This window comes from Rhodnius prolixus, unplaced genomic scaffold, assembly GCF_049639745.1.
Source record: "Rhodnius prolixus isolate KJV_2025 unplaced genomic scaffold, Rpr scaffold_6, whole genome shotgun sequence".
Classification (NCBI taxonomy): domain Eukaryota; kingdom Metazoa; phylum Arthropoda; class Insecta; order Hemiptera; family Reduviidae; genus Rhodnius; species Rhodnius prolixus.
The window spans coordinates 36,504,525-36,529,607 of record NW_027411634.1 but is presented as its reverse complement, the minus strand read 5'-3'; the positions used below and the strand labels follow the sequence as shown (position 1 = coordinate 36,529,607).

The 25,083-nt window shown below is 32.5% G+C and overlaps 3 protein-coding genes across 7 annotated transcripts in view; 1 reads left to right on the top strand and 2 right to left on the bottom strand.

Annotated features, from left to right (window-relative positions):
- Nucleotides 1-13,430, top strand: part of LOC141460860 (M-phase inducer phosphatase-like) — a 107,449-nt gene extending 94,019 nt beyond the window's left edge. For 3 of the 5 annotated variants that reach the window (XM_074141272.1, XM_074141275.1, XM_074141276.1), the window contains 6 exons: nt 9,214-9,426; nt 10,553-10,816; nt 11,106-11,443; nt 11,911-12,073; nt 12,535-12,714; nt 13,168-13,430. In XM_074141272.1, the coding sequence (XP_073997373.1) occupies nt 9,214-9,426; nt 10,553-10,816; nt 11,106-11,443; nt 11,911-12,073; nt 12,535-12,714; nt 13,168-13,426 (1,417 nt within the window). In that variant the 3' untranslated portion in view covers nt 13,427-13,430. Of the gene's footprint in view, nt 1-7,818; nt 7,976-8,895; nt 9,053-9,213; nt 9,427-10,552; nt 10,817-11,105; nt 11,444-11,910; nt 12,074-12,534; nt 12,715-13,167 lie in introns of those variants that run through there. The other 2 variants (XM_074141274.1, XM_074141273.1) reach the window with 2 other exon arrangements.
- Nucleotides 13,431-16,464: 3,034 nt separating this feature from the next.
- Nucleotides 16,465-19,268, bottom strand: LOC141460866 (uncharacterized). Its single transcript, XM_074141291.1, has 4 exons — nt 19,116-19,268; nt 18,664-18,825; nt 17,946-18,174; nt 16,465-17,365 (listed from the first exon to the last, which is right to left on the bottom strand). The coding sequence occupies exons 1-4, from the start codon at nt 19,188-19,190 to the stop codon at nt 17,220-17,222; spliced, it is 612 nt and encodes a 203-aa protein (XP_073997392.1). The 5' UTR covers nt 19,191-19,268; the 3' UTR covers nt 16,465-17,219.
- A 2,072-nt stretch (nt 19,269-21,340) lies between these two features.
- Nucleotides 21,341-24,522, bottom strand: LOC141460865 (uncharacterized). The gene is made up of 3 exons (XM_074141289.1): nt 24,191-24,522; nt 22,147-22,308; nt 21,341-21,616 (listed from the first exon to the last, which is right to left on the bottom strand). Exons 1-3 carry the CDS (start codon nt 24,473-24,475, stop codon nt 21,434-21,436), a joined length of 630 nt encoding a protein of 209 aa, XP_073997390.1. The 5' UTR covers nt 24,476-24,522; the 3' UTR covers nt 21,341-21,433.
- Between the last annotated feature and the right edge of the window lie 561 nt (nt 24,523-25,083).

The window sequence follows — 25,083 nt, the reverse complement described above, 5'->3', positions numbered from 1 at the left end:
GTTCAAGGAGTAGCCTTTAATAATTAGGGGTGAGCCGAGACAGTTACGTATCTCAACCGAACGTATTTCCAGCGAAAATCATAATATTATCTTCTAAAAATTTATTCGTATTTATTCATCCATGGTTCTTAGTTCTGTTGATTCTTTTGTTTTTGGTCTTATCGAGAAATTGTCAGAGAGGAAAAAAAATTCTGAATCATGAAACTGTATCTAGTTCATTGAATTGTCTTAAACAAAGTGAAGTAGATCAGTTTGAGATCACATATTGCGTTACATCTTTTTTTGGACTCTCCCCTCCTAATTCGGATTAAATTATCTTGTAAAAAAATAAACATTAACTAATATTTTGGCCATTTCTTAATTATTTCTTTAAGTACCTTATAAATGATGATCTTCTCATAGATTGTATAGACGTCTATGAAATTTGTGTGGATAATTTACTGGACTTTCTGGAATATAGTTCGTGCCATTAGGTTGGGATACTCGCAAGGATGTCTTGTACTCTGAAGAAACTCGCCCCCTCCCTGGAAGGAGGTATTTCACGAAAAGCCCACGTAAATTCCATTTATCAGCTAAAGCTTCTATTAAACACCAAGTTGTAATGTTCTTCAGAAACTAGAATGAATATCCCTAAAACTGAATCTCTCTGAACAAGAATGAATCTGTTCAGAAAAGAAAACCTGTTGGAACGTGGGCATCAAATTTCGATGGGGAGATTCTGGCTATCCTGATAGGTCTAAGATAAGTGGTTGAAAGAAAATTGGACCAAGTAGTCTTTCTTAGTAACTCCCAAGCAGCGTTAATAGCCGTAACGGGAGCTCAGAGTGGAGTTTCCGCTGATGTAAGAGCGTGCCAGGAAATGATTGAAAAGATACTTATAGAAGGGAAGCACCTGGCTTTCCAGTGGATTCCGGCACATTGTGGATTACCAGGGAACGAGCAGGCCGATAACCTTGCGAAACAGGGAAGTCAATGCGATCAGCCCGACCACGCAGTGTGTTACGCATCGGCTAAAAGAGTTATAGGTAACCACTTAATGGGGAAAGTACACGCGGAATACAGGAGCATGGCCGCTGGAAAGCAGTGGGTAACACTGCTAGAAAAGAAGATACCTGCCGGCCTCTCAAGAAAAGAGTCTGTCGTGCTCTTCCGAGGAATTACAGGGAACGACTATCTACAAGCACACCTCCACAAGATAGGTATAGGTATTAGGGACTCGCCGATTTGCCCATTGTGCAATGACGGCGTAATGATTTTTAACCATTTGAACGAGTGCCCGACACTACAGGGCATGAATACGCCATACGAAAGATATTGGGCTGCCACACAGAAAATGGCTTAACGCCTTTGTCGCGGGGAAGAAAAAAAAAAAACATTTTCCCTTGGAATCCTAATTTTACGGCACTTCTAGGGAGGAATGATTTTTGTTTTTCTTTTTAAGGGTCATTTTTGTGTATTCTGTGGGCCTCACAAAAAAAAAAGCATGACGTAGTAGTAGATTTTCATAATTATCGCGATAAACTTCATCAGATTTCATTAAACTTTTTCGTTTCACCTTTGTCTTTTGTCTGGAACTTTTTTTTAAGTGCAGTCTTTTTATGAGGGAAAAGCTAGGGCAGAGTTTTCCAAATTTGAAACTATTATGAGCCATTAATTGTATGCAGTAACTCTCAAGCTCCAACTAAAACGCCTGATAGGAATTTTGAGTCTGCTGGACTTTTTTTATTTATTAGCTTTCATGCGCGATCAGCAGAGCTAAAGACCTGTTTCTTTAATTCTAAGAAGGGTTTTTTTGAGCAGGTCACACTTCTTTCGAAAGCCCTTTTATTTTAGTGGACTTATATTGAAGCCAACTATTATTTAGTAAAAAATTTGAGTTTCCACATCAGATTTTAGTTCAAATATTTTCCAAAGAAAAACTGAAGACATGTTGAAAATGGTAACTTGATGACTGTTTAGGTTGATCTGATGGTTTAACTTCAAGAGTGTGTGTGTGTATGTTATTGTGGTTTCGGGTTTGACATGTTGGCAACAATACTTTGGTACAGTAGAAGCCATTCTCATGCCAGGTATAAATATGTAGCTGAGAGTACACAATGTTGGTAGAAAGAGGATTAACAGGTTAACTCCACCTACACCAACACTACCACTACATCAACTGTAAATAGCTTACTAACTCGCACACCTGTGTGTCCTTTATTCCACTTCAATCGTATCTTTCTTCCTTTCTCTCTTCCCACCATGAGCGTTTGTCTGATTCAGCTAATTAGTCATCTTATTTTGAAAATACCTCCTTTTATTATCTGCAATTAGAAGAAATCGCAATGCTGCCCAAAAAAAAGAAATCATTGATTTCATACGTCATAACAAGACTGTTTTGTTTAATTATTATCCCTGACCGATTTCGGACTTACATCCATTATCAGAGAGGTAGATTAATCAGTTTGGCGTAGAGACTACAACTTCATTCAGGTTACAGTCTCATATTCTACACTTGCTAACTCCTAAATACAGTGATTCAGCAAGTTCAATTTCGGCCGACATTGGGCAAATTCCTTCGAATGGCGACAGCATAAAACTTGGCCCACATAACTTCGCACTCAACCTCAGATCAACATGAGTACCTCAATTGAGAACTCATATTGCTCCAACAATAATAATAATAAAATGTTTATTAAATCAAAAAATATTACAATGATATGAAACATGAAAACAAAACACAAATAATGCATGGAAATTACTCCGTTTGCATGAATTGCCATAAAATGAATAAATTTTAATCTAAAAATTATTAATGTTTAAATTAAAAAAAGAAACAAAAATTCAGTTTGAACTAAAAAGTAAATTTTATAATTATACATAAATACAAATATGTTTTTATATAAATAAAGAAAGAACAAAAAATTAAATTTGGCCAAATTTAATTTCTAACAAAATTTACCAGAATTGGCAAAAAATAAAATTTTGTTCTAAAACATAAATTTATAATACAAATAATTTTCCTTTTAAAGACATTAATACAAAAAAAAAAATTAATTATCACATTGTTGTAATGGCCAAGTTCTATATCTGGATGCATCTCTTAAAAATGAACATAATTTATTCAAATTTTTACCATTTAGGTACTTACAAAGTCCTACCTCTGTGAGTAGCTTTCTATTAAGAGATTTTTTTGCTCATTTTTTTAAGCGGGCTTTGCGTCCAACTACCAATTAGGTGTGGTGGACGGAGGCGACTAGCAATACATATGTTACTGTAAATTGCTCATATTAAATATTAAATAAAATCCAAGGCCTAGAGACCGGCAATCGAACCCAGTACCTCAATACATATTAGCTTAGCAGGTCTCTAACCGCTCGGCTACCGTGGCGCCTCTGTTAAGATATTTAAGTCTGTAGGAAGACAAAATAGCGCAGACCGCGATGAGATGCATTATATTCCTAAATTCTCGCAAATTGCACATGGAGCAAAGCTGACACTCGTCTCCATTAAAATATTTATATTTTAAATTTAGCGCTTCACATCTGGCCTTTAAAATGAGCTTGGCATCACTAAATGAGTTTGATTGTGCTGATATAATTACAGTCATAGCTCAACTTCGAATAAAACCTATGATGTACAGCTTGTCTGGCTTTATATTCAGCACTTAATTTATCATTTCGTTCTATTTGAGAAATTAAACTATTTAAACTTGACTGCCAAACCTCCGAACAGTTAGAATTAAGATTTACCTCAGGAAATTAAAACTGCGCACACAATAGTTTCTAATCATTAAACCAATATAAATTTTTATAGATTACTTTCGCGGCTATTATTCTAGGCAATCTACATTCTGGCAATTTAAATTACTTTAAAATGTAATTGAAATGTAAACATACTAGACATGCCAATCTCTAAATTTAGCACATAGTTAGACGTATTGGCAGGTAAAGAGAATAACTTTTTTGTGGGAAACCTTTGAAACTTCTCAAAAGTTTCATATCCGGTTAAATCCCCAGACCTGGGCTGCATATTAATGTTGCTTCAAGGCAGATTGGTTTCCTGAAATTCTGAGTGGCTCGTTGAATCTACTGAAAATCACGTGGATTACACCAGAATTCTCTACGAATATTGCTACTAAATTATTTTTCTAGTTTACCACGATCAAATAAATGTACACTTATACCTAACTGAAACCTACAGGTGAACGTGCAAGAATTTCCATTGCTTTGTTCAGTTATCTCGACCAACACAATGAAGCAAAACTTCCTAACAATTGTTCCATGTTAATGCTTATTTTTCTTATTTCCAAATATAACTTTTTTCCCACAGAAAACAATAACTACAATTTGTACCATCCTTAGACATTTATTTTATAATCCGTCGTTTTTTTTTTCTAACCTCTGTGGGTAAACCACAGTCTATTGTACAATAATTGTTTAATACTAAATAGAAAGGCACTGAATTCAAGAATATATCTTAAAATTTAAAAAAATAAGACAATGAATAAACTTTTGGAAAGTTTTTAATATTTATAAAATATTAATTACTTCAAACGGAATTTTTGATTACCCAAATCGAGACTTAGGTTTTGGGCTTTCATCCAAGTTCATAAATTTTGTATTAATCCCATGTGATGAATTAGTTCGTGTTAACGAAAAGATGTCTGACGTATATGAAAAGTTGGAATGCTGTTGAAATCAACAGTAATTCTGCAAACGCTTTCTTTTGATGGGCATTTCTGAAACCAAGGAAAAGTAGAACCTAAAAACTCAGGAGTTATCTAAGCGGACATGAAAACAGTAGTTACCTTAACAAGATGATGTAGATCTAAGAGATCAAAATGAAGGCTACCAACTTCTATCTTCAATCCTGGTCCTTTTGGACGATCCTAAAGGAAGAAAGGTACTGAACACATCTGAACCACTGCAATTAAAGTAAAGTAAATGCCAGTATTTTTAGTGAAGGTATTTGTTCTAGTAATACATGTATATGTACAGTGGCTGGCTTCCAGCTAATTTAGTAATGCCAGATGTGTGTATGAGCTGTAGAACACAGTGGAGGTCTTCTAATCGAGTATTCTCCCTCACATGGTCGGCCCCCGGTGTGTTAGCTTGGTCTACATAAGTCTGTGGGGCGTACGCAAAACTGCTGTTGAGCACAATGTTAACTTCGGCACACGGGACTCACACGGCTCGGAGTAATTGTAGTTTAGTAACGCCTACAACAATTATTCCTCTCTACACACTCATTCATTTCTTCATAATTTAACGAACAGTACACAACACTTTAGTATTTTTGCAGCTGAGGTCTCCTTTACTGAAATAAAATAAGCTGTAATAGTTGAAGTTATTTAGCGTCTTCACGCCCATCAGATGACTGTTCTTATAATTCAGAAATGATTAATAAATACAAAATGCTGATGCAATAATTATATCAGCCAATCAATGTAGATTGTAATCTATTTCTTTAAATAAGTTCCACATCTCTGAAGATGACTTTGAGAGGCACAGGACTCTTCTAAACTTTCACCGCCCGTTAGGCACATATTATACACAGCAACGGACAGCTAGCCCTAAAATATTTTGATTTCACTTGTTCAGTGAAAAAGCAGATTTTATATAACAATGAGCGGAATGGGATTCAATCGTAACCTCAGTCCTCATCATCTGGATCGGATAGACATTACTGATGATCCAATATCGACGCGGGACATGCCTGTGAGAAATATTTAAAAGATTAACTCCATAACGGAAGCAGGTTGCACACTGCTTTCTTAACTTAAGAAATAGCAAGGTTTACGTGGAACTTTTCATTTTATAAATAATACCAACTACTACTAGTATATTAGACAAAATACTTATTACATTTACTAATTCTTTCTTATTAAATTGCCCATTTGCTTTCCAAATTTTATTTAAACAATTAAGACATTCTGTATGGGTTATTTATAGAAAGTAAATTACTGTCACATCCACTTCCTCTTACAGAATGTTCCTTAGTGAAAGGGCATGTTCTTCATATTAATGAATGGAATAGATAAATCTTTCTGTTTGGATAGGTAGAGCTATTATTATTTATTAAAACGGTTTTAAAAGAAAATTAACAGACATTCTCAATGTATTTAGTTGGTTAAAAATACCTCCTATCACTCTATTATTTTCTTTTTTTTCATTGACGCTTCAAATAAATATGTCAGTTTCAAAAACAATCATTAACTGACTTCTTCAAATTATATAAAAAAACTCCAGGCTGTTTAATTATTCAAAACTGTTTACTCGTATCTCATAAGCTACCTATGTTCGGAGTAAAGATGAAATTTACAACCAAAATTACAAATTTTACTAAATTCAGCTTTCCAGAAATGCATATTTCGTATAGTTTTTTTTTTCTTTTTTGAGATTTTGTAAAAAAAACGGTTCTACTAAAGTAGTAATCCTGAAACAACCATGTTTTTTTGAAGTACAAATTCCAAGTTTCAAGAGAATTCATTCACATAAACTGCGGTAACAGCAAGTCGTGTGAGTATTCTCTTCAGAATTTCTAGTTATCTCGTGGAGGGGATAAGGGGAGGCCGGCCATGCCGACTAGAGAAGTACAGATGTACAGTAATGTTATCATCAGTTTATCTTTAAATTTCTTATCTTTTATCTCGTTTAGTATGTTTGTTTGTGTAATTTCAGTAGTAGTACACTATTTTTACTAAGATGCTAGCCACACGTATCACTAGTAGTAAGTAAATTAGTCTTAATAAACAAGTAACTCTTAAAAATAAAATTCGTAGTATTATTATAATTAAGGTGCGATACCATCGTAAATCATTGGACCAGCCGGCCTCCTGAAAGTGTTCATTAAAATTAACTCCTCTAGAAAAAAAAAGAACTCTAAAAGCGGCAAGGTTGGCTGAACTCGAACTGGGGCTTCCGCTTGGTATTCCAGTGCCCTAACACAAGTACTATGTGTTGAAGCCCAACGATGTACTCCAGTTTTAACTAGCTATTTCTATTTTGTTCGGTTTTTCGATGGAGTTAGATACTTAGCCTCCGAACTTATTCTTCAATGAACCTATTTTTCTGTAAATGTAGAGTAAGAAATGGCCCCAAACTTCATAGTCACATATAAAGGTTAGCTCTAACTGTACAAACTTGTCCTCTTCGTCTCGGAGGGTGAATCGGCCTTTAAAATGTTTTTGGAAACCTAAGAATAGTATTTATTGGCATTTGATACTGGTCTCATCCGATTTCCTCTCATGAATCAAGGTCAATTCTTTTATGTTTTTGATATTTATAAGGAGAGGCTTGAAATGATTGGCTCCGTTTGGGTTTCCAGTACATAGCTAAATTTCGTCTTGACTTCATTAAATAATAAAAACATGTCTCACGCGAAAAATTTCGTAAATTGGTCACCATCACAATACTTATTACTATCAGGAGTCAGAGATTAGATTAAGATGGAAGGTTCTCAAGGATATATATATGTAGTGGTTTCCCTCATAATGTTTGTGCATATGATTTAGTCGTTTGTAAAAAGTCCAATTCCAAGGGTGAGTTTAAAACATACAGTATTACTTCCTTCTGAATTGCATAAGACAAGTTTCAATTATTTATGTACTGTTTTAATTTATCGTTATTATTAATAATTACTTGAGAATTGTTTTCAGATACTTGCTTTGTTTTTAAAACCTACTGCCAGTAATAGTTACCAAATAACCCGCACATTCCTAATCAGTACATACCAAGCTAAGTGGCTAAGAGGGGGAAAGGGACATTCAATGTCCCAGTCTTGTAGACATACAAGTGGGGGATTGCACTGGTAGTGGGGGTCTGTTCCAATGTTTAGACTTACGAGTTCCAGATCCAGTAGTCAGTCAGTTTCTGTTAGTGAGTTACTGAACAGTGTAGTGCAGCAAGCTTACTTACAGTAATCGGGTATACTCCTTAAGTACTAATTTTAATAACACCATGGAGTCACCCATTGATATATTTTCTTGTACAAGGTAAATCATTAAGTTTATATTTACCTTTAAAAAAAAATTGTAGAAATATTAAGTTTCTATTACAACTTCGCTTTATCAGTAAGTTAGATTGGTTACCACATTAACTGCATCCATTATCTACACAACCAACTGCTGACATGTTATATCGCATTTTTTCTCTGTAATTTTTCATATTTATCTTGTAACTTTGCTCTTAAGAAAAATTAAATAATTGTGTAAGCCCTTTATTTCAAATTTCGTTAAATTTGGCCTAGGTATTCTTTACGAAGAGTCGATCCAAATAGTTTACCGGGAGTCTACTTATCCGTTTCATTTTTACTTTAATTTAAAAAAAAAAAAAAATTTTTAGAAGATCGTGTTTATAATTTGGAGGAAGGAACGTGGCAATTTTGATCGCTTAATCTGTAGCTTGAATTGTTAAAAAAAGCAATTTTTAAAATTAAAGTTAGAATTCATGTTTACTTTAAACTAATTAATTAAAATTTAGGTATATAGTAGTTTTAATGGCTTATGTATTATTTTTCGGCGCTAGATTGCAGAAATAAAAAAAAGTCAGTATTTTTGCGTTTAATCAGTATTAAATATTTCCCTCTACACTTCAAAACTTATTTTTTCATTCGCTGTACATTAGAGATAATTACCTAAATTAGAGGTAATGGAAGGGAGTATCTAGTTAGAAAGAAATTCTAGGTCATAGACCTATTGTTGAAGGGCTAACTCTATGCCGCTGGCGGGAACTGGAATCTTAGTACTTTTTGTATCCACGAAGAACGTAGCTTTGCTTTCTTGCAATTTTTATAATTACCGCTGTATTTTTTTATTTGAGCTTAAATCTCGACAAATTTTTATTCAAAATTTAGATTAATCGGATATTTACTTTTACGGTGGTGGGGGTTTGTTTATAGTAAATAGGCGCCAGAATGTAGAACTAGTGCGTTTAGGTTACCTGTGCTTGGCTTGCCAGACCAGCGAATAAATGTGTTTAGATCTCGAATAGTGTTTGATTATCTAGTCATTTACCTTAATTCTAGTCATGATTTATATAGACGACATCAGTTGTGATCTCTTAGGAGCAAAGTACGTAATTAAATTAGCCTGATTTTTTAAATATTCTTAAAATTGGATGGTATCTAGATTTGAATGATTGAGGACATATTTTTTTAGTTCATGTATTTATATTTATGTTTTATGCATTTTAATTCCTTAAATAAATCTTAAAATCTTTTTTTGCCTTGTAGGTTATTGTCTGCTGGCTTGCGAGTAAGTACCCCGCCTGGACGATTGGCGCCTCGGCGATTGCAACTTGTCCCAGATGAAAACAATCCATTATCATCGCCGCCACCTCTGTGCACTAGGATGTCCAGGGCGAGAACTCCACTTGAAGATCATGATCCTAATTCGCAGGATAGTGGTTGTGCCCTCTCTGACGCAGATTCCATCTCTAGTTTTCGGTCAGTTTGCCTTATTGTTTACATTTTTTTAAAAGTTATTTTAAGAATATGACATACTGAATTTAAAACTAAGAATTTTCTTTAGCTTCTTATGAGAAGTGGGGTTTGTTGTTACAACATATTTATAGGTAGCTAGGCCCTTGGATTCTTGACCAAGAACTACGAGAATTATAGCAATTCGTGCATATGCAAACATTTCCCATATAATATCAGTAGAAACATTCATTTTTACTACACGTTCCATGCTACTTATTCACCCTACCTACAACTAGAAGATGTATATTTATATCTTTTTTGTTTTAATGGAGGTACCTAATGAAGTGAAGTTCTGTGATCTACGTTATGTAAAAAATGGCTGTAATAGCCAAATTTTTACTCTACTTTCAACACCATTGTGAATCTCTTTTATTAGTGAGATTCTTACAAATTGAATTGTAGCATTGAGCATGTAGTTACAACATGTGCAAGATAGAGGCTTATTTCTGGGGAAGAAAGTTAATTAATTACTTCTGTAAGGATTTTGCTTTGTTGGCATATCCCACTTTAACAAAATTAAATTTTTACAACTCCCTCAACTCCCAAAATTGAGCCTGTAGATGGTGTGTGCAGTCATTTGGGATTTAATGGCTAGCCAATTCAGCTTTACATTCATTAACGAGCAAGGATTTGGCTCCATTGCTACTTACACATACGTAATAGATGGAATAAAATTTGGAGTAGCTTTCAGATTTGCGAGTGCGATTATTTTATGATCTAGATATTATCTGGAGACTAAGATCCAAAAAATGGTTAATGAAGTACTCTAGTACGGGAACAACTAACATTCGTTATACTATCGCCAGTAAATAAATTTGCTTTTTGAAGAAGTTTGCCTCATTCTGCAAACATTTTAAATAAATAAGAAAAAAGTAGTTGCCCCAGCATTATACATGGCGGAATACTAACTTTCTGAAATAAGAAATACTTTCTAATAAATTAGTCTAAAAAGAAATTATCTTTTTTTAACATCAGTTCTGTGGAGGAAGAGTTTATAAATCGATACAGGGAGTAGTAAAGCTTGCTAATGAAATTTGTTTCCTCTTTCCATTCAATAAATCAGCCATTTTAAAAATAATAATTTTTTCAGGTTTGCTGAACCATGTGGGTTTCCACCAAAAAGATTAAATAGTATGGAATCACCTAGAAGAAGTCTCCAGTTTTCATCCTTTTCATCAGACAATTCATGCTCATCAACTGATGATGGATTTCTAGATATGTTATCCTCACCATTGAAGACTGAAGAAGAGAATGCCAGGTTACCATCAGGTTTAGGGTCGTTAATTTCAGGACAGATTCTATCAGAGAATAGAAACTCAATTAATTCTCCTAAACGGCCCGCAACGTTTGCTAGGTGAGTTTTAATTTTAGATTTATCAATTACTGATATATATATATCTTTTATTTTAATAACTATCATGCTTGCCCCACCTTCCTCCAAATTTTCAGCAAATTCTTGCTTTTACTAAAAATTTAATTTATAGCAACAAGTGATAAAACTGTAGAATCACTTTAAAGAAATGCCCAAGTATCTTTAGAATAAAAACCCATTATCAAAAATGTTAACTGTTAGATAAAGAAAAAACTGTATACTATTATTTTCAATATTTTTCTGATGGTAAAATGAATCAAACAAATTGCAGGAGAAGCATATCAGAGAATTCAACCCCTTTAAGAAGACGTGGAATAACTTCGTTGAGGCAAGAATTTGCTCTGAAAAGGCCGCTAGGTGATTTGCTACAAACTGACAATAAATCGCCTGGCAAAGAAAACAGTAAAACATCAATATGTAGTACCAATAATTTGGAAAGGATAAAAAGAGTTAAATCTATGAAAGATGATGTTAGGGCGAAAAAAAGTGCAAAAGGAACCTTATTCCATTATGGTTTTTGGAAAGAAACCTGTGCAGAATCTAATGAAGAAATTTTAGCCAAACCTGTTTCCGATAAGGAAATCAGTATCAAATTGGCTTTGCAAAGATGTAAGTTCAGCTTATTATTAATGATTTGTGAATTATATAGCTATTTTAACCTAATCTGTCATTCTTGGATAATTGCTTATGAAAGTTAGATATTTTTCTTAAGATTTGTTGATTACTTTCCTCTTTAACCTGCGTGTAGTAGGAAAACGTTAACCATTTTTTCATCAGTCTCCTGTATCTCATGTTTCTTGATTAACATTTTTACATGGATGGAAGAGTGTAAAAAGATTTGTACAATAAAGGTCTCCCCATTTAGATTTCCCAAAAGAGATCCTTCCTTCATGAGGGCATGAGTGGTTTACTTAGAATGTACAGAGAACGTGTTATTATTGTTCTTGACATATGGCTGAGATACTCTCTACATCCCAAGTTCTGAACTGGCTACTCCACTTTCCAGATATAAGATATTCACTTACACAAATTACCTGCCAAGAAATTTTATTTCAATATACTTGTTTCAATTGCAGCTACTCAAGAAGATTTGATTGGTGATTTCTCTCGACCGTTTGCCTTACCATTGATGACTGGTGTACATCAAGATCTCAAAACAATATCGTCGGAAACTTTAGCTAAATTAATAAATGGAGAATTCAAGGAATCAATTGAATCATTCAAAATCATTGATTGCAGGTGAGTGTCAGAAACGTTTTTAAGAATTGTTTGTAAGGGTCGAACTTTTTTTAGGATCTATCCCTAGAGTCTTCTAGATTGAAATGTTAACTTGATGAAAACTTATTTAGTCAGGGTTTTTTTTATTTCATTTGAGTTTTCCATGCTTCAATGATTTTCTTTTTTAAAGTTGATATTCTCATAGCATCCATGCAGATTTAAAATTTCTAATTCATCAACCCAGAAGTTCCTCCTCACAATGGTTAATTTCATTTTTCTGAGATTGTCTCGAAAATTGCTCCTTACGTTTTCTTAAATACATTTTGTTTATAATTTCTACCAAAAAAAAGATTTAATAGTCAGCGGGAAAGGAGAAACTCCATTTTAAAGACTATTCAAATTAGATTATTTCTCTGTACAAATACTCTTTACATTCACTTTTTTCTATTAAGAAGACAAACTCACTGTATGTTTCAACGTAGGTATCCATACGAGTTCGAAGGAGGACATATAAAAGGCGCAGTTAACATCTACACTTGTGATGATATAATCAGAGAGTTGTTAGAAGCCCAAGCTAACAAACAAGCTGGAGATAGTAAAGATAAAAGAGAAAATGTACTCATCTTTCATTGTGAATTCTCATCTGAAAGAGGTCCTTTTCTGTAAGTATTTTAAGTTATAGATGTCATAATATTGCATTTATCGCAAGTTACAAGAAAGAAACTCGTGTGTACTGCTGAATGTTTATTAGCGACAAACCAAATAATTTAGTTGCTAAAGTTCCAATTCTTTCTGTTTTTTCCTTTAATTTCTGATTTTCAAGGCAAAGAATCGGATTTCTTTTCTTTTTATTTTAGCTCTTCTATATACCAGCTCATGTCATGTCATCTACAAAACGCATGTTTTGTGGAACATCATATGTAGTGCGATACTGCTCCTCCACTAAAGATTAAATACATTTCACAACCATGTGCATTGAAGGTTAAGACGTCAAGAACTACTGCTCTTAATTTAGATTGTAAAATAAGTTAAATTCATTGCGACCTCATAAAGATTCATTTAGTCTCTCTAATTTTGTTATTATTGTAAAATAATTTTTTTTTTCTTTTTTTTAGATCTAGATTTCTACGTCGTGAAGATCGTGCCGGCAATGAGTATCCGTGTCTCCATTATCCAGAAGTATATCTTTTACATGGTGGTTATTCAGAATTTTTCAAAACCCATGGAAACCTCTGTGAACCAAGATCTTACAGAGCTATGCAAGATCCTGCACACACAACGGAATTAAAACATTTCAGAGCTAAATCCAAATCATGGGCACCCGGTTACCATAAGAAACAGACAATACGTTCATTAACTAGGCTACAATATTGATTGTGGAAAAAGTCGAAAGAAAAGAAAACAAAAATTGTTATCGTTCGTGTTGTTATGTAGATATTTGTGTACATATGTTATATATATATATATATACATTTGTAAATAGTATATATAAATACAAGAATATACACATGTATTTTATCTTTAAAGAAAAAAAAGTGAATTTACTAGAAAATCAGAAATAAAAAGACGTGGTGATTATTTATTTAAATGTAGTTACAAAATGATTTGACGAATTTTAACGAATAATAAAAAAAATTAATTAAAATCTTTAAAATACATATATATATATATACAATATAAGAAAATATTTTTGCCCCATTCACAAAGTTCATTTTTAAATTTTTCTAATGCATATTGTAAACTTCAATATGAAAATCCATTAATACAAAACGAAAACATTTTTTTTTTTTAAATAAATAATTTTTGTTGTAAATAAATGTCTTTTTTTCATTCTTTTTTTTTTTTAATTATTAATTGCAATTTTATATATTTTTGTTTAAACATGTTACCTCAAAGTCTGCAATATTTTTAGGAAGGATTTTTTTTACTTTAGTACTATTTTAGTATTTTTTTTTTAGGTTTCTTTCTTTATATCCTTGGTTTATATAAATAAGAAATTAAATTTAAGGGGCCTTTATGGAGGTATTTATTTAAGAAAAATAAAAACTACAAACGTAAACTATTATCTAGGTATAAGTATTTTTATAAAAATCTAAAAAAAAAAAATTAATATATTTTAAAACTTATGTTGTATTTTTATATAATGATATATATTTTTAATAATTCCTGTTCTTAATTGTCCCCTGAATTTGTTTTATTTTAGCTTTTTTTATTTTATGTTACAGTCTTTAATAAAAAGTATTTGAGGGAAAATCTGTACAAAAGAAAAGCATTTAAAAGGCCAAATTGAAAATTTTTTACTTCTGATACATATTTTAATAAATACATATTTTTCTCTGAATAATTTGTATGTTTGAAGGAAAACCCTATTAATCCGATCCCTCGAAGTTTTTACATATTGACTAAAGTTGTTCGCCGTTTATTTTCAGAGCCAAGTGGTATATATTAGTATAAAATTTACTTTTTTATTTCTGTATCAAGTTTACGGTTGTTGTTCTCCCCGCCATCTTGCACTCTGAACTTAATAGAAATCAATTTTAGTGCAATTAGGCTATAATAATAACTTGAACAGTATTGAAATTATTACATAAAATAATTCTTCCTTCTCGTGTGGTGTGGTGTGATAGATTGTTGGGTCGGAGTTTTTCGAATTCAACGAAAAGCAGATATTTTGTTTTAAGTTCAAACAAACTTAATTTGGTAACAGGTTAAAAACTGTATGATCATGCTAGATAACAGATATGCACTTAATAAAATTACTGTGTCATTACCATTTTTTTTTAATTTAGAAAAATATTGTCTTTTTATTAATAAAACAGTGGTACTAGATATAAAAAGATTTTAGAAAAATTAAGCTACTTACTTACTATCTGGTTCGACAGTCCTTAAATATGGACCTGGCCTCCTCAAGTTTTTCCCATTCGTCGCGGTCTACGGTCTTTAGACGCCATCTTCTTATTCCAATCCGACGAAGGTCTTCCACATCATCCAGCCATCTAAATCAAGGGCGCCCTCGAATTCTGCCTCCTGGGCATTCTTTTAATACTTTCCAGGGCACCCTTCTTGCAGGCATCCTCTCCACGTGTTCCAACCAACTCAATCTCCCCTTTTTATTAGGGCGACTATGTCTGGTTCTTCAAACAATTCCATCAATTCAAGGTTCTTTCTGATTTTCCAGTCGCCATTCTCGCACTTCGGGCCAAATATCTTTCTTAATATTTTTCTTTCCCAAACCCCGAGTATCTTTTCACTTTCTTTGCTGAGCACCCAGGTTTCGCTGGCGTTTGTGACGATGGGTCTAATTATTGTTTTATAGGTTATTATCTTAGCTTTGCGGGACAAATTCTTCAACCGCAAAACCTTTTGAATAGCGAAAAGGCATCTGTTTCCTGCCGCTATTCTCGCCTTGATTTCTGCGGTTATGTCACTATTCTTTGTAACTAGTGACCCTGGATATTTAAAATCATAGCACATTGGGAAGCTGTGATTGCTTAACTGGATTTGTCCTTCTCCACGCGACTGGGCTCTCGAAGTTCGCATGTATTTGCTTTACCTCGTTGATTTCCAGACCGCGTTTCTTACAAGCTTCTTCCAGTTCTTGAAAAGCTCCCTCTAGGGCCGCTTTAGTCCGCGCTATGATCAACACATCGTCAGCATAGGCCAGGTGTTGCGTTAATCTGTTGTAAATAGTGCCACCATTTTAACGGCAACTTATCAATAGTTGATCCGTTTACTACACACCTCGATTAACTCCATAATAGGCACAATAAGTCTTCTGTGGCTGCGGTGCCATGGGGCTTAGGTCTGGTCTAAAAGAGGTCCCGTCCCATCTACTATCTTAATCTTAACTCCATAATACGAAAAATGTTGAAATGCAGTGAAATATTGTTCATTATTTTTTAAAATTCCGTTTATAATTTAAATTCAAATTAATTTACCATTATCATTCATCGCCTGCTACTGTATTTTTGTTGAATTATTTCAACGATTTACATTAGAGCATGGAGTTAACTAAAATGGCTTCTGAAATAAATTATTTATAATTTAATGGCCAAAAATATTTTGTCGTTTAACGGTGTTAATAATCTTTATTATTTGGGAAATATAAATATAAAAAGCTGTGACTGAACCGTGTACTTTGACTCTTAAATTTAAGATATTTAAAGAAATGGAGTTCATCGATTTGTGCAGTGAACGGCTCCGTTAAAAAAGGAAATTTGGTTGCTATCTAGCGGTGACAGCATGAACTAGCCTATTTCGGATGCAAATGCGGTAAGTTGTATTGACACGCTATTTACTCGGGAAAAATTAGGCAGGCATTATTTTTCCTTTTTTAACTTATTTATGTACAATAAAATGCTTTTTTTTGTTACTATAAAAGTGGTATTAGGTTAGTGCTAATTAATTTGGATGGGACATGGACAATTATTAATGAGTTTTAATTAGAAGTATTTATTTTATTTTATTAACATACACTTTTTACGCATAAAATAACAACGGATAAAATCCACAAGATTATCTGGCACTGCGGATAATATTACATTTAAAATATAAGACTATATTTTAAACAGTTGTATGTAGGTTTAGCTCTAGAATGACTGGTTTTTATGAATCGAGACTGTTCTAACAGCTGGATTCTTTCCGTTTATCGAAATTAACCAATAAAAAAAATTCAAGAACTTGTCGTAATTCAGCTGATACCCTTCTCAATCTACAATCAGCTTCTTTTTGACAAAATAAGATAATCATTGGCAAACATGTTGAACTTAACTAATGATTGCATCAATGGCTTCTAACAGCTTGCCTAAAGACAGGTAAATGCTTATGAATATTGGCATTAATGTGCCAATTTATATATACATAAAAACAATAACATTTCAATAAAATCCGACATTGACCTTATTTCATTATTATTTATATCACATACTAAGGGAGGAAGAGTATGTGTAGAGTACACCTATTACATATACTGACAGGCTCTACAGTACACATACGACGTGAATGCATTTGCACAATATTGGTTTCGCGCACCTCAAGCAAACTGCTGCCTTCCAGAAACATTCTCACTACTGCCTTGTTGTGATAACTAAAGGGGCCTAAGCTAACTAATAATCACCACAATCCAATTCTTATTAAAAATGTCATGTTAATTGATTTGCTATTGATCTTATTGAGAGCTGGTTCCTGGTACGGCTGGCGGAGAAGTACTGGTTCTTTGCGCTTCCACATCTAATGATTTGGAGGAATTCATTGTATTCTGGGATGGTTTTTTCAGAGGAATGTAAATAAATAATGGTTCTTCGTCCAATTGTTCTGAAAAAATTAACATCACTTTTTTAAGTTTATTTGGATTGCCTAAAAATAAACATTAGTAAATATATTTTTTAAAACACATTTTTTTGAACCAAATAATGAAATATATTTCTAATTATTGCCCTGGCTCCCAGGAAAGAGATTGACTTTCTCAGATCTATCCGTCAAATCCTCTTTGTTGACGGATGTTCATTTAAACTTAGGACAAAAGGCAGCAGAGATTAGTGCTTACAGTTAGTCAGGACCAGGGACTTAGAAAGTTGCTTATCTAAATTTGCGCTTCCAAATCTAATGACTCGGAGTACTATATGTACTGGGAAGATTCCTTCAGACGAATGACAATAAATAATACTTTATTATTTATGTGGAAGCCCTCTGGTATCCAGCCCCAGGTGTGTTCACGCCCTACAAACGTGTTGCGATAACTTTTCAGAGAAATCCTTCCACATAAATTGGCTATTTGATCAAGCAATCAACATTCAACTTAATTAAATTATTATTGTTATTGGCACTTTTTGGGGGGGGGAGGGGGAATTTTCGATATCAAACCATAATATAAATATATTGAATGAATTTTTACCTTCCTCAACTTTGCTCACTTCTTTTTCCGGCACTTTCTCTGTCTTTATTTCTTTTAGTGGCATTAGTTTTGGATAAAGTAAAAAGAAACCAGCATATATATATGAAAGTAAGCCTAAAAGTGCAAAACTAAATTCTCGAACATAGTTGGCTGATGAAGTTGGTTCGGTTTTCAGAAGTACTGCACACACATGAGCAAGTGTTCCGTACAAGAAGTGAAAAGTGATTACCTAAAAAAATAACTAAATAAGGATTACATTCAATTTAAATTAAAAAATACTAGTAAGTGTTAGGGAACGGATTAGCTCAGTGGTTAGCGTATATGGTATTCCAAGGCGGAGATCCCAGGTTTAAATCCAGCAGCAGGCCCTTTAATTTCCTTGTTCTAGGAGGTGTTTGCACCTTACTGCTCGGTGATGTGATCTGTAACGAGAGAATCCAGTCCAGAGGCTGACAATGCATTGAAAAAAGCTTAGGGCGCCAATGACCTCAGATGTTGACGTGCATTAAGTGTAATAAAAAAAAGAAACTATTAATTTTGTTTTAAATAAAAACCAAGGGCGGCACCTCATATTTATATAGGAAAGGATTATGTAAAGGTTTTCCTTCATGGAAACGCATTAATAAAAAAATTTAGAAATGTCAACCATTTAAAATTTTTTAATAATTTGCTAAGTAAATACTTCATTAAAAATAAATATAAAATATATGTTAATTACCGAAATATCATATAACGGTTCATTAAAAATCCAAGTAATAAGCGAGAGTGTAATAATTATTGTATAAGATGCTGCTGTTAAAGTTAGAAGGAATTCAGTGGTCCCCTTTGTGGTAATGAAATGGTCATATGTATACAAACTGCAAACAGTAGCTGTCGTTACCTGAAATTATAGTAAATAAAATAAAATTAAACCAGTAAGTGGCATTAAAAAATAAATAAATTTTTATTTTTTTAACTGAAAATATGAATATTTATCAATTGAAAGTATTAAGAATTATTAAAATATAAAAATAAAATAAAGCAGGTAGATCATATAATCACACTGATTATTCAACCATATGTTTTATTATTTCTTTTAGTTTAATTGTTCACGTAGAATTATTTTATTATTAATATTTTATATTAACGTTAAAGGTATGTTGTTATGATTTTGTTTAGTTTTTAACTTACAACAATTAAAGTCTTCACTAAGCTGCATAAAAATGTTTGGAACAAAATTATTGGCTTTTGTTCATTTCTATTCATAGTTTTCTCTTTGTACCTAATCTCTTTATAATTAAAAATTGCAATAAAATATTAAAATATTTGCTTAAATATCCACACATTAAAGTAATACATATGTTATAAATTTTTAGTACAGATGACAGTGAAGGACTTGTTATTTGCTAAAGAACTTAGATTTGATAGTCATTGCTTTCACATTTTATTTACAGATAAGTTGGTTTGGTTCTGTTGACTGAAGCTTATTATAAAAGAGTTTCCCAGTCGGTTAAACAGGAGGATTGATTTGGCTTGATAGCTTCTCAGTGGCTGTCTAAAATCCGTTTTAGCATTCTTCAATTATTTCTAAAAAAATATGTATGTATTTAGTGGCAGGTAAGACATAATTCATTCTTGAAAAGAAAAATTTTAAATGAAAAACATTATTTATAAAATATATTAAATTTCCATTTACGAATAACTGAATTCCTTAAATAGTGAAATTTTTGCTAAATGTTGGGTTTCCGAATGCGAGAAATTATGTTATGGCACTGTAGTAGGAAACCTTTCAGTTAGCAATACCAAACAGAAAATATCATTATTACTGTACATTTGTGATATTATTGTCATTGTGTATATTTTCTTGTAATATATACTCGTATATAACAGATAGAAGTGCTACCTTGCTTGTAAGAGCATGATGTGAATTATGTTTTAATGTCAAGGGGGCATCCAGTTAAGTAAGTCATAGAGTAATTTAAGGAATGTTTGTATTATGTTTGAAAACATTTTCCATGGTTGGGTAAATTATTTTTTAACACATTTACTTATATTTCCATTGCTTATTTATATTCTTATCAGGGGCTTTACTGCTGGTTTAGCTAATAACAATCTAACCAAACGATTAATTTCGATTCAAGTTGTAAGTTCTCAGACTATTAATACTGAACATATTCATGATGTATCCGAGTACCATATCTACGTCAGTAAGGCTGCGGTTGCTTTATTTCCGACTAATTTTCTTATTTTCCTATTGTATTAAAGCTGTCCGGCAGGACAGTTGTATAAGCGTTAAGCATCAAAAAAATGAACGAAAAATCGTTGAAAAACACCCAACTTTGGCAATTTTTTTTTTCTATGAAAGATAAAATTCCCAAATTTTCTTAAAAAAAAAAGGTAAATCCCCCTTTATAACTGTATTTTTTTTGCAACAACATCCGAAAATGGACAAAAACGGCATTTTCAGAAAATGTTCTTGATGTTACCTTTTTTGTAAACAACCTAGTGCCTAAACGCGTGAACCAATTTTCATGAATGAGATGTCATTCGATTCGGAAATTTATGTAGATGTGTCTTTTGAAGGTCACGACGCTGTACATCGAAATGGAGAGGAGTTCGCCCCATGTATGCTCAAAATTATTACTAATAACCCTGTAAATCTTAGCCCGATTTTGATAAAATTTGGCAGGATGAAAGGGTTAAGGCTCCCCTACCTACTATTACACCTCCCAAGGGGAAGTTTTGCAATCATTAAAAATTAACCTAATTTCTTAAATGAAGTATTATTTGGTTCAAAACGTGATGTAGATTGAGTTTGCTCCACGCAGGGCCCTCTCTAAATCTATTCTTCCTAAAACGCTAAACCCGGGTTCTTTAGAGTAAGGTAAATAATTCAGTGAAATCTGAACACATTATTTAACCGAACCTAACTTAACCTAGACTAAACTAACTCAACCTAACCTAAGCAAACCTAACCCAACCCAACGAAACCAAACCTACCTAGCCTAGGCTATCCTATCGTATCCTATGCTATCCTAGCCTAGCCTAGCCTAGCCTAGCCTAACCTAACTCAACCTAACATAAGCAAACCTAAGCCAACCCAACCTAACCTAACCTGACCTGACCTGACCTAACGTGACCTCACCTCAACTAATCTAACCTGACATAACCCAACCCATCCCAACCCAAGCTAATCCAACCCAACCTAACTTGATCTAACGTGACCTGTCCTCACCTGACCTAACCTAACATTTCAAGAGAACTTAAAAATAATTTAATTAAAGCAACTTTTATTTAATAAAATGTTCAACTCTTGAACCAAAAATTGTTTTTAACAAATAGTTTTTTTACGAAATCAGAAATACTTGAAATAGAAGAATTAATTTTATTTAAAAATTTCAGTTTTAATTTTACAATTATTACAATTATTGCATTCAAAAATAGTTAATAAATAAAAATATATATATATATATAAACATATGTTTATAAATAAAACTCGCTTAACTTGGTTACATTGATTTTCCAGTTGCTAGAAACAAAATTATATGGAAGAATTGTAGAAGTAAACAAACAATGAGGGTCGTTGGCACCAAACGAGTCAATTTTGAGGAAAAATGACACACGCCTTTTTCAGGCAACATTATTGAAGTCGTTAGTGCAAAGAGTATTCCAAGAATATCGTGCATCAAGGGCTGCAACGGAATTTTTTTCTATTAATTAAGTAAATTCAATCATTCATTATCTGTTTTACAAAGTATATAGGTTTTTCATTTTATGACTTTGGCAAATGATGAAAATCAAAATTATATTAAAGTTAAACAAGTGATTATATCAAGAATGCCAGGACTCGAGTTATTTTATTTTATTTTTTAACTTATGAAAAAATATGGCAGTGGTATATATTTTGAGCTCCTCTAAGTAAGAACAAAATTAGCTAGTAGATATTTTCCTTGCTTATAACAACCATTTAGTAATGATTTTCTTCAAAATTGCTCAAAAGAATTTCCTTTAAATTTTGAGTATAAATTGTACTCATGGTGGTGTACTAAGTTTATTAAAAACATTTTCCCAGGAAAATTTGATAAAAGAGCACATCTGGGTGAGAGGCACCATGGTTTTTTAATATAATCACGGACACGCATCTTAGAATTTATAAAGGGAGGCTAAATGAGTGTCACAAATTCAGACTTTGAAGTATTATTTTTTTGCGTTTGATACCTACCAAAGCATAAGGCCTTTTTCGTTTCACAACAAACTCTACAATAACAATGATATCAGCTGGCACAAATCCAGGTAGGGCTAGATGTACTGCATGCCATACAAAACTGTGTTCACATTCTGTGTAGTTGAAACACCAGATTATTGCCCCGATTATTCTTATACCCTACAGGGCAGAAAACATTTTAATTTGTATGCCTACAAGTTTGTTCCAACAAATTATTTGTAAGATGTTTTTATTTTATTACTTTTATTGAACCTATGCGAGAAGCTAGTTTCTTTATGTGTACATCAACTGATGTTTAAAGTTAATTAGCACTAACTAATTTTACTGAGTTAGGAAATTAAATGTATTATATAAATATTATTATGTTGTTATTATATTATATTCAATTATAATTAGTATATGTTAATTGCATATTTATTGTGCGATAGTTTTAAAAAGTTGTATATTAATATGTAGCTATCACTATTGTAAATCTATTGAATTGTAATTTATATTTTATCATGGGATCACTGCCGGAAGTACAAACTTTTATTTCCTTGCGAAGCTTGTGCACAGCTTGCCTGTGAATAAAATAACATAGCTATAAGATCCCCAACGAAGGGTGACAGACATCAGAAGGAGGAGAGTCATTGATGTCAAAATTAGATCTTCCAGTCTGGTCAGAATATAATCGGGCTGCACTCAGGACAATCCCTAAAAAATCGACCCCTCCCCCAATCAGCGTAAATTTGTCGAGTAGCACTATCGGCTTAGGATCTCTTGTTAAATTCGTTCTAGCAAAGACGCGGAGTTGGAAATAAGGTCCTATTATCATTCCATTTCAAACCGCACAAAAAAACAAAAAAAAACAGTCATATTCAGACAGCTTCACATGATTTAGTTTGATATTTTATAGCTACGTATTCAGATACTTCAATTCCTCTGCCCTGACAATACTGTCCAGCAGTACATGACTTAGAATAACATGAACTTATGTGTCAACCTAATATTTAAATATTAGGTTTCAACTCAGTGTTTAAATAAAAGTATCAAGTTGTGTGGTGAATTAGTAGTAGAGAAGACCTTTATTAATAATTATTGGTTTAATCATTAAAGCTTCTTTAAGAATGCTAAGCGAAACTACATATATCATAGCTATTAACTTATTATTTCCAAAAGATATACAGTGGAGTCTCGGTTATCCGTCATGACCGGGACCGGACACGTGACGGATAGTCGAATAGACGGATAATGGAAAAAACAGGAAAATTTCCAGATTCTTTTGTTTAACGTGTATAAAACTTTGTCTTAACTGGTATACATATTTTATACGTTTATACGCTTAAGCCTTAAAGGGCAGCTATCTTTCATTATTCAATTCATTCTGTCGTGTATTAAATTAATGAATACAATTTTTTTAATTTTTAAATACTGAGGACAGCGACGGTTAATTGGAATAGACGGATAAAAGGGTGACGGATAACGGAGACTCCACTGCATATGTAAATTTAGATTGGTTTAACCGAATTTTAACAAAACAATTTTAATTGAAGTATATTGCATATTTTTATTTAATTATGAAATTAAATTTTTATTTATTTTATTTTACTTTTTTGTTTATGTAACACTTTCTTTAGTATATTATATCTAATACGAAATGAAAACAAGTTAGAGATTGTTTAAAATGTGTTTAGGTCCGCTGGATAATAACTTTGATTTATTGTATTTGATTATCCGTGCCACGACGGATAAAAGCAAAGAAGTTGTAGATTCTTTGGAACACCTACTTTTAGTTAGAAATTGTTTAAAATGTGTTTAGGTCCGCTGGATAATAACTTTGATTTATTGTATTTGATTATCCGTGCCACGACGGATAAAAGCAAAGAAGTTGTAGATTCTTTGGAACACCTACTTTTAGTTAGAAATTGTTTTGCATTTATGTTTGGCACATTTATCATATATTCGCTCATGCTTTTTCCTATAACACTTGCCGAGGCTTTGTTGAAACAAAAATTATTAGTTAAAATATTTTACAAAACATAATTCTGGGTTTTTCACTTACCGCAACAAGTGATTTAATAATTATATGACCACATTTATTATCATAAGCATAATCTTGCTCGTCATCTGATTTTTTTACTTGTTTTTTCTTTGATTTAGTTTTATTCAGCATTTCTTGTCTATCGCAGTCTACAGTACCACTCATTTTGGTACCACTTTTTGATGTTTTCATAGTTATTGTACAAATAACTTCATCACTGTATATAGTTTTGGTTGTATGGTCATTTGCTTCATTATTTGTATGGTTAGTTTCTTCACTAGCTTGGCTTTTTGGGAATTTTAACATTGTGTAGAATAAAATCAGTATGTAATTATGTTTGTTTAACAGCTGATGAGTAATTTTTTTTACTATTAAAAACTAATAAATTAATAAGTTAGATCAATTCTCAAAAAAAGTACGCAGTAGATGATGATGGTTGTGCTTTTTTACGATTCAAAGGAAACTATACAATCCGCCAAATAGTTTAGGGAAGCGCTCATGAGCAATATAATTCAAAAATAACAACTCGTCGAGAGTTCAACTTTGATATTGTCATACTACAATGAGACTCGGTAAAAATTGCTTAGACAGAAGTGCCATTTTACACATAATGTGGCACAGTTTTAAGAATGTTGCCCTGTTGAGAGTATTTTTCATATTTCTCTATGAATCCATTTAAACATGAAAGAGTTCGCACAACATTACGGATAATCTTGAAGCCGTGTAAAACTTTAAAAATACACGGTTAATTAACATATCTTCTAAAAATATGGCTTATGTATGTGATATTAATTACATTAAAAACATCGAAACAGGTATTTAACAATTTGCTAACTAAACTATAATTTTTACTTTACTAAATTTTTCATTTGGTATAATCATTTATTGAGGTGCTTTATAATTAAAACACTTTG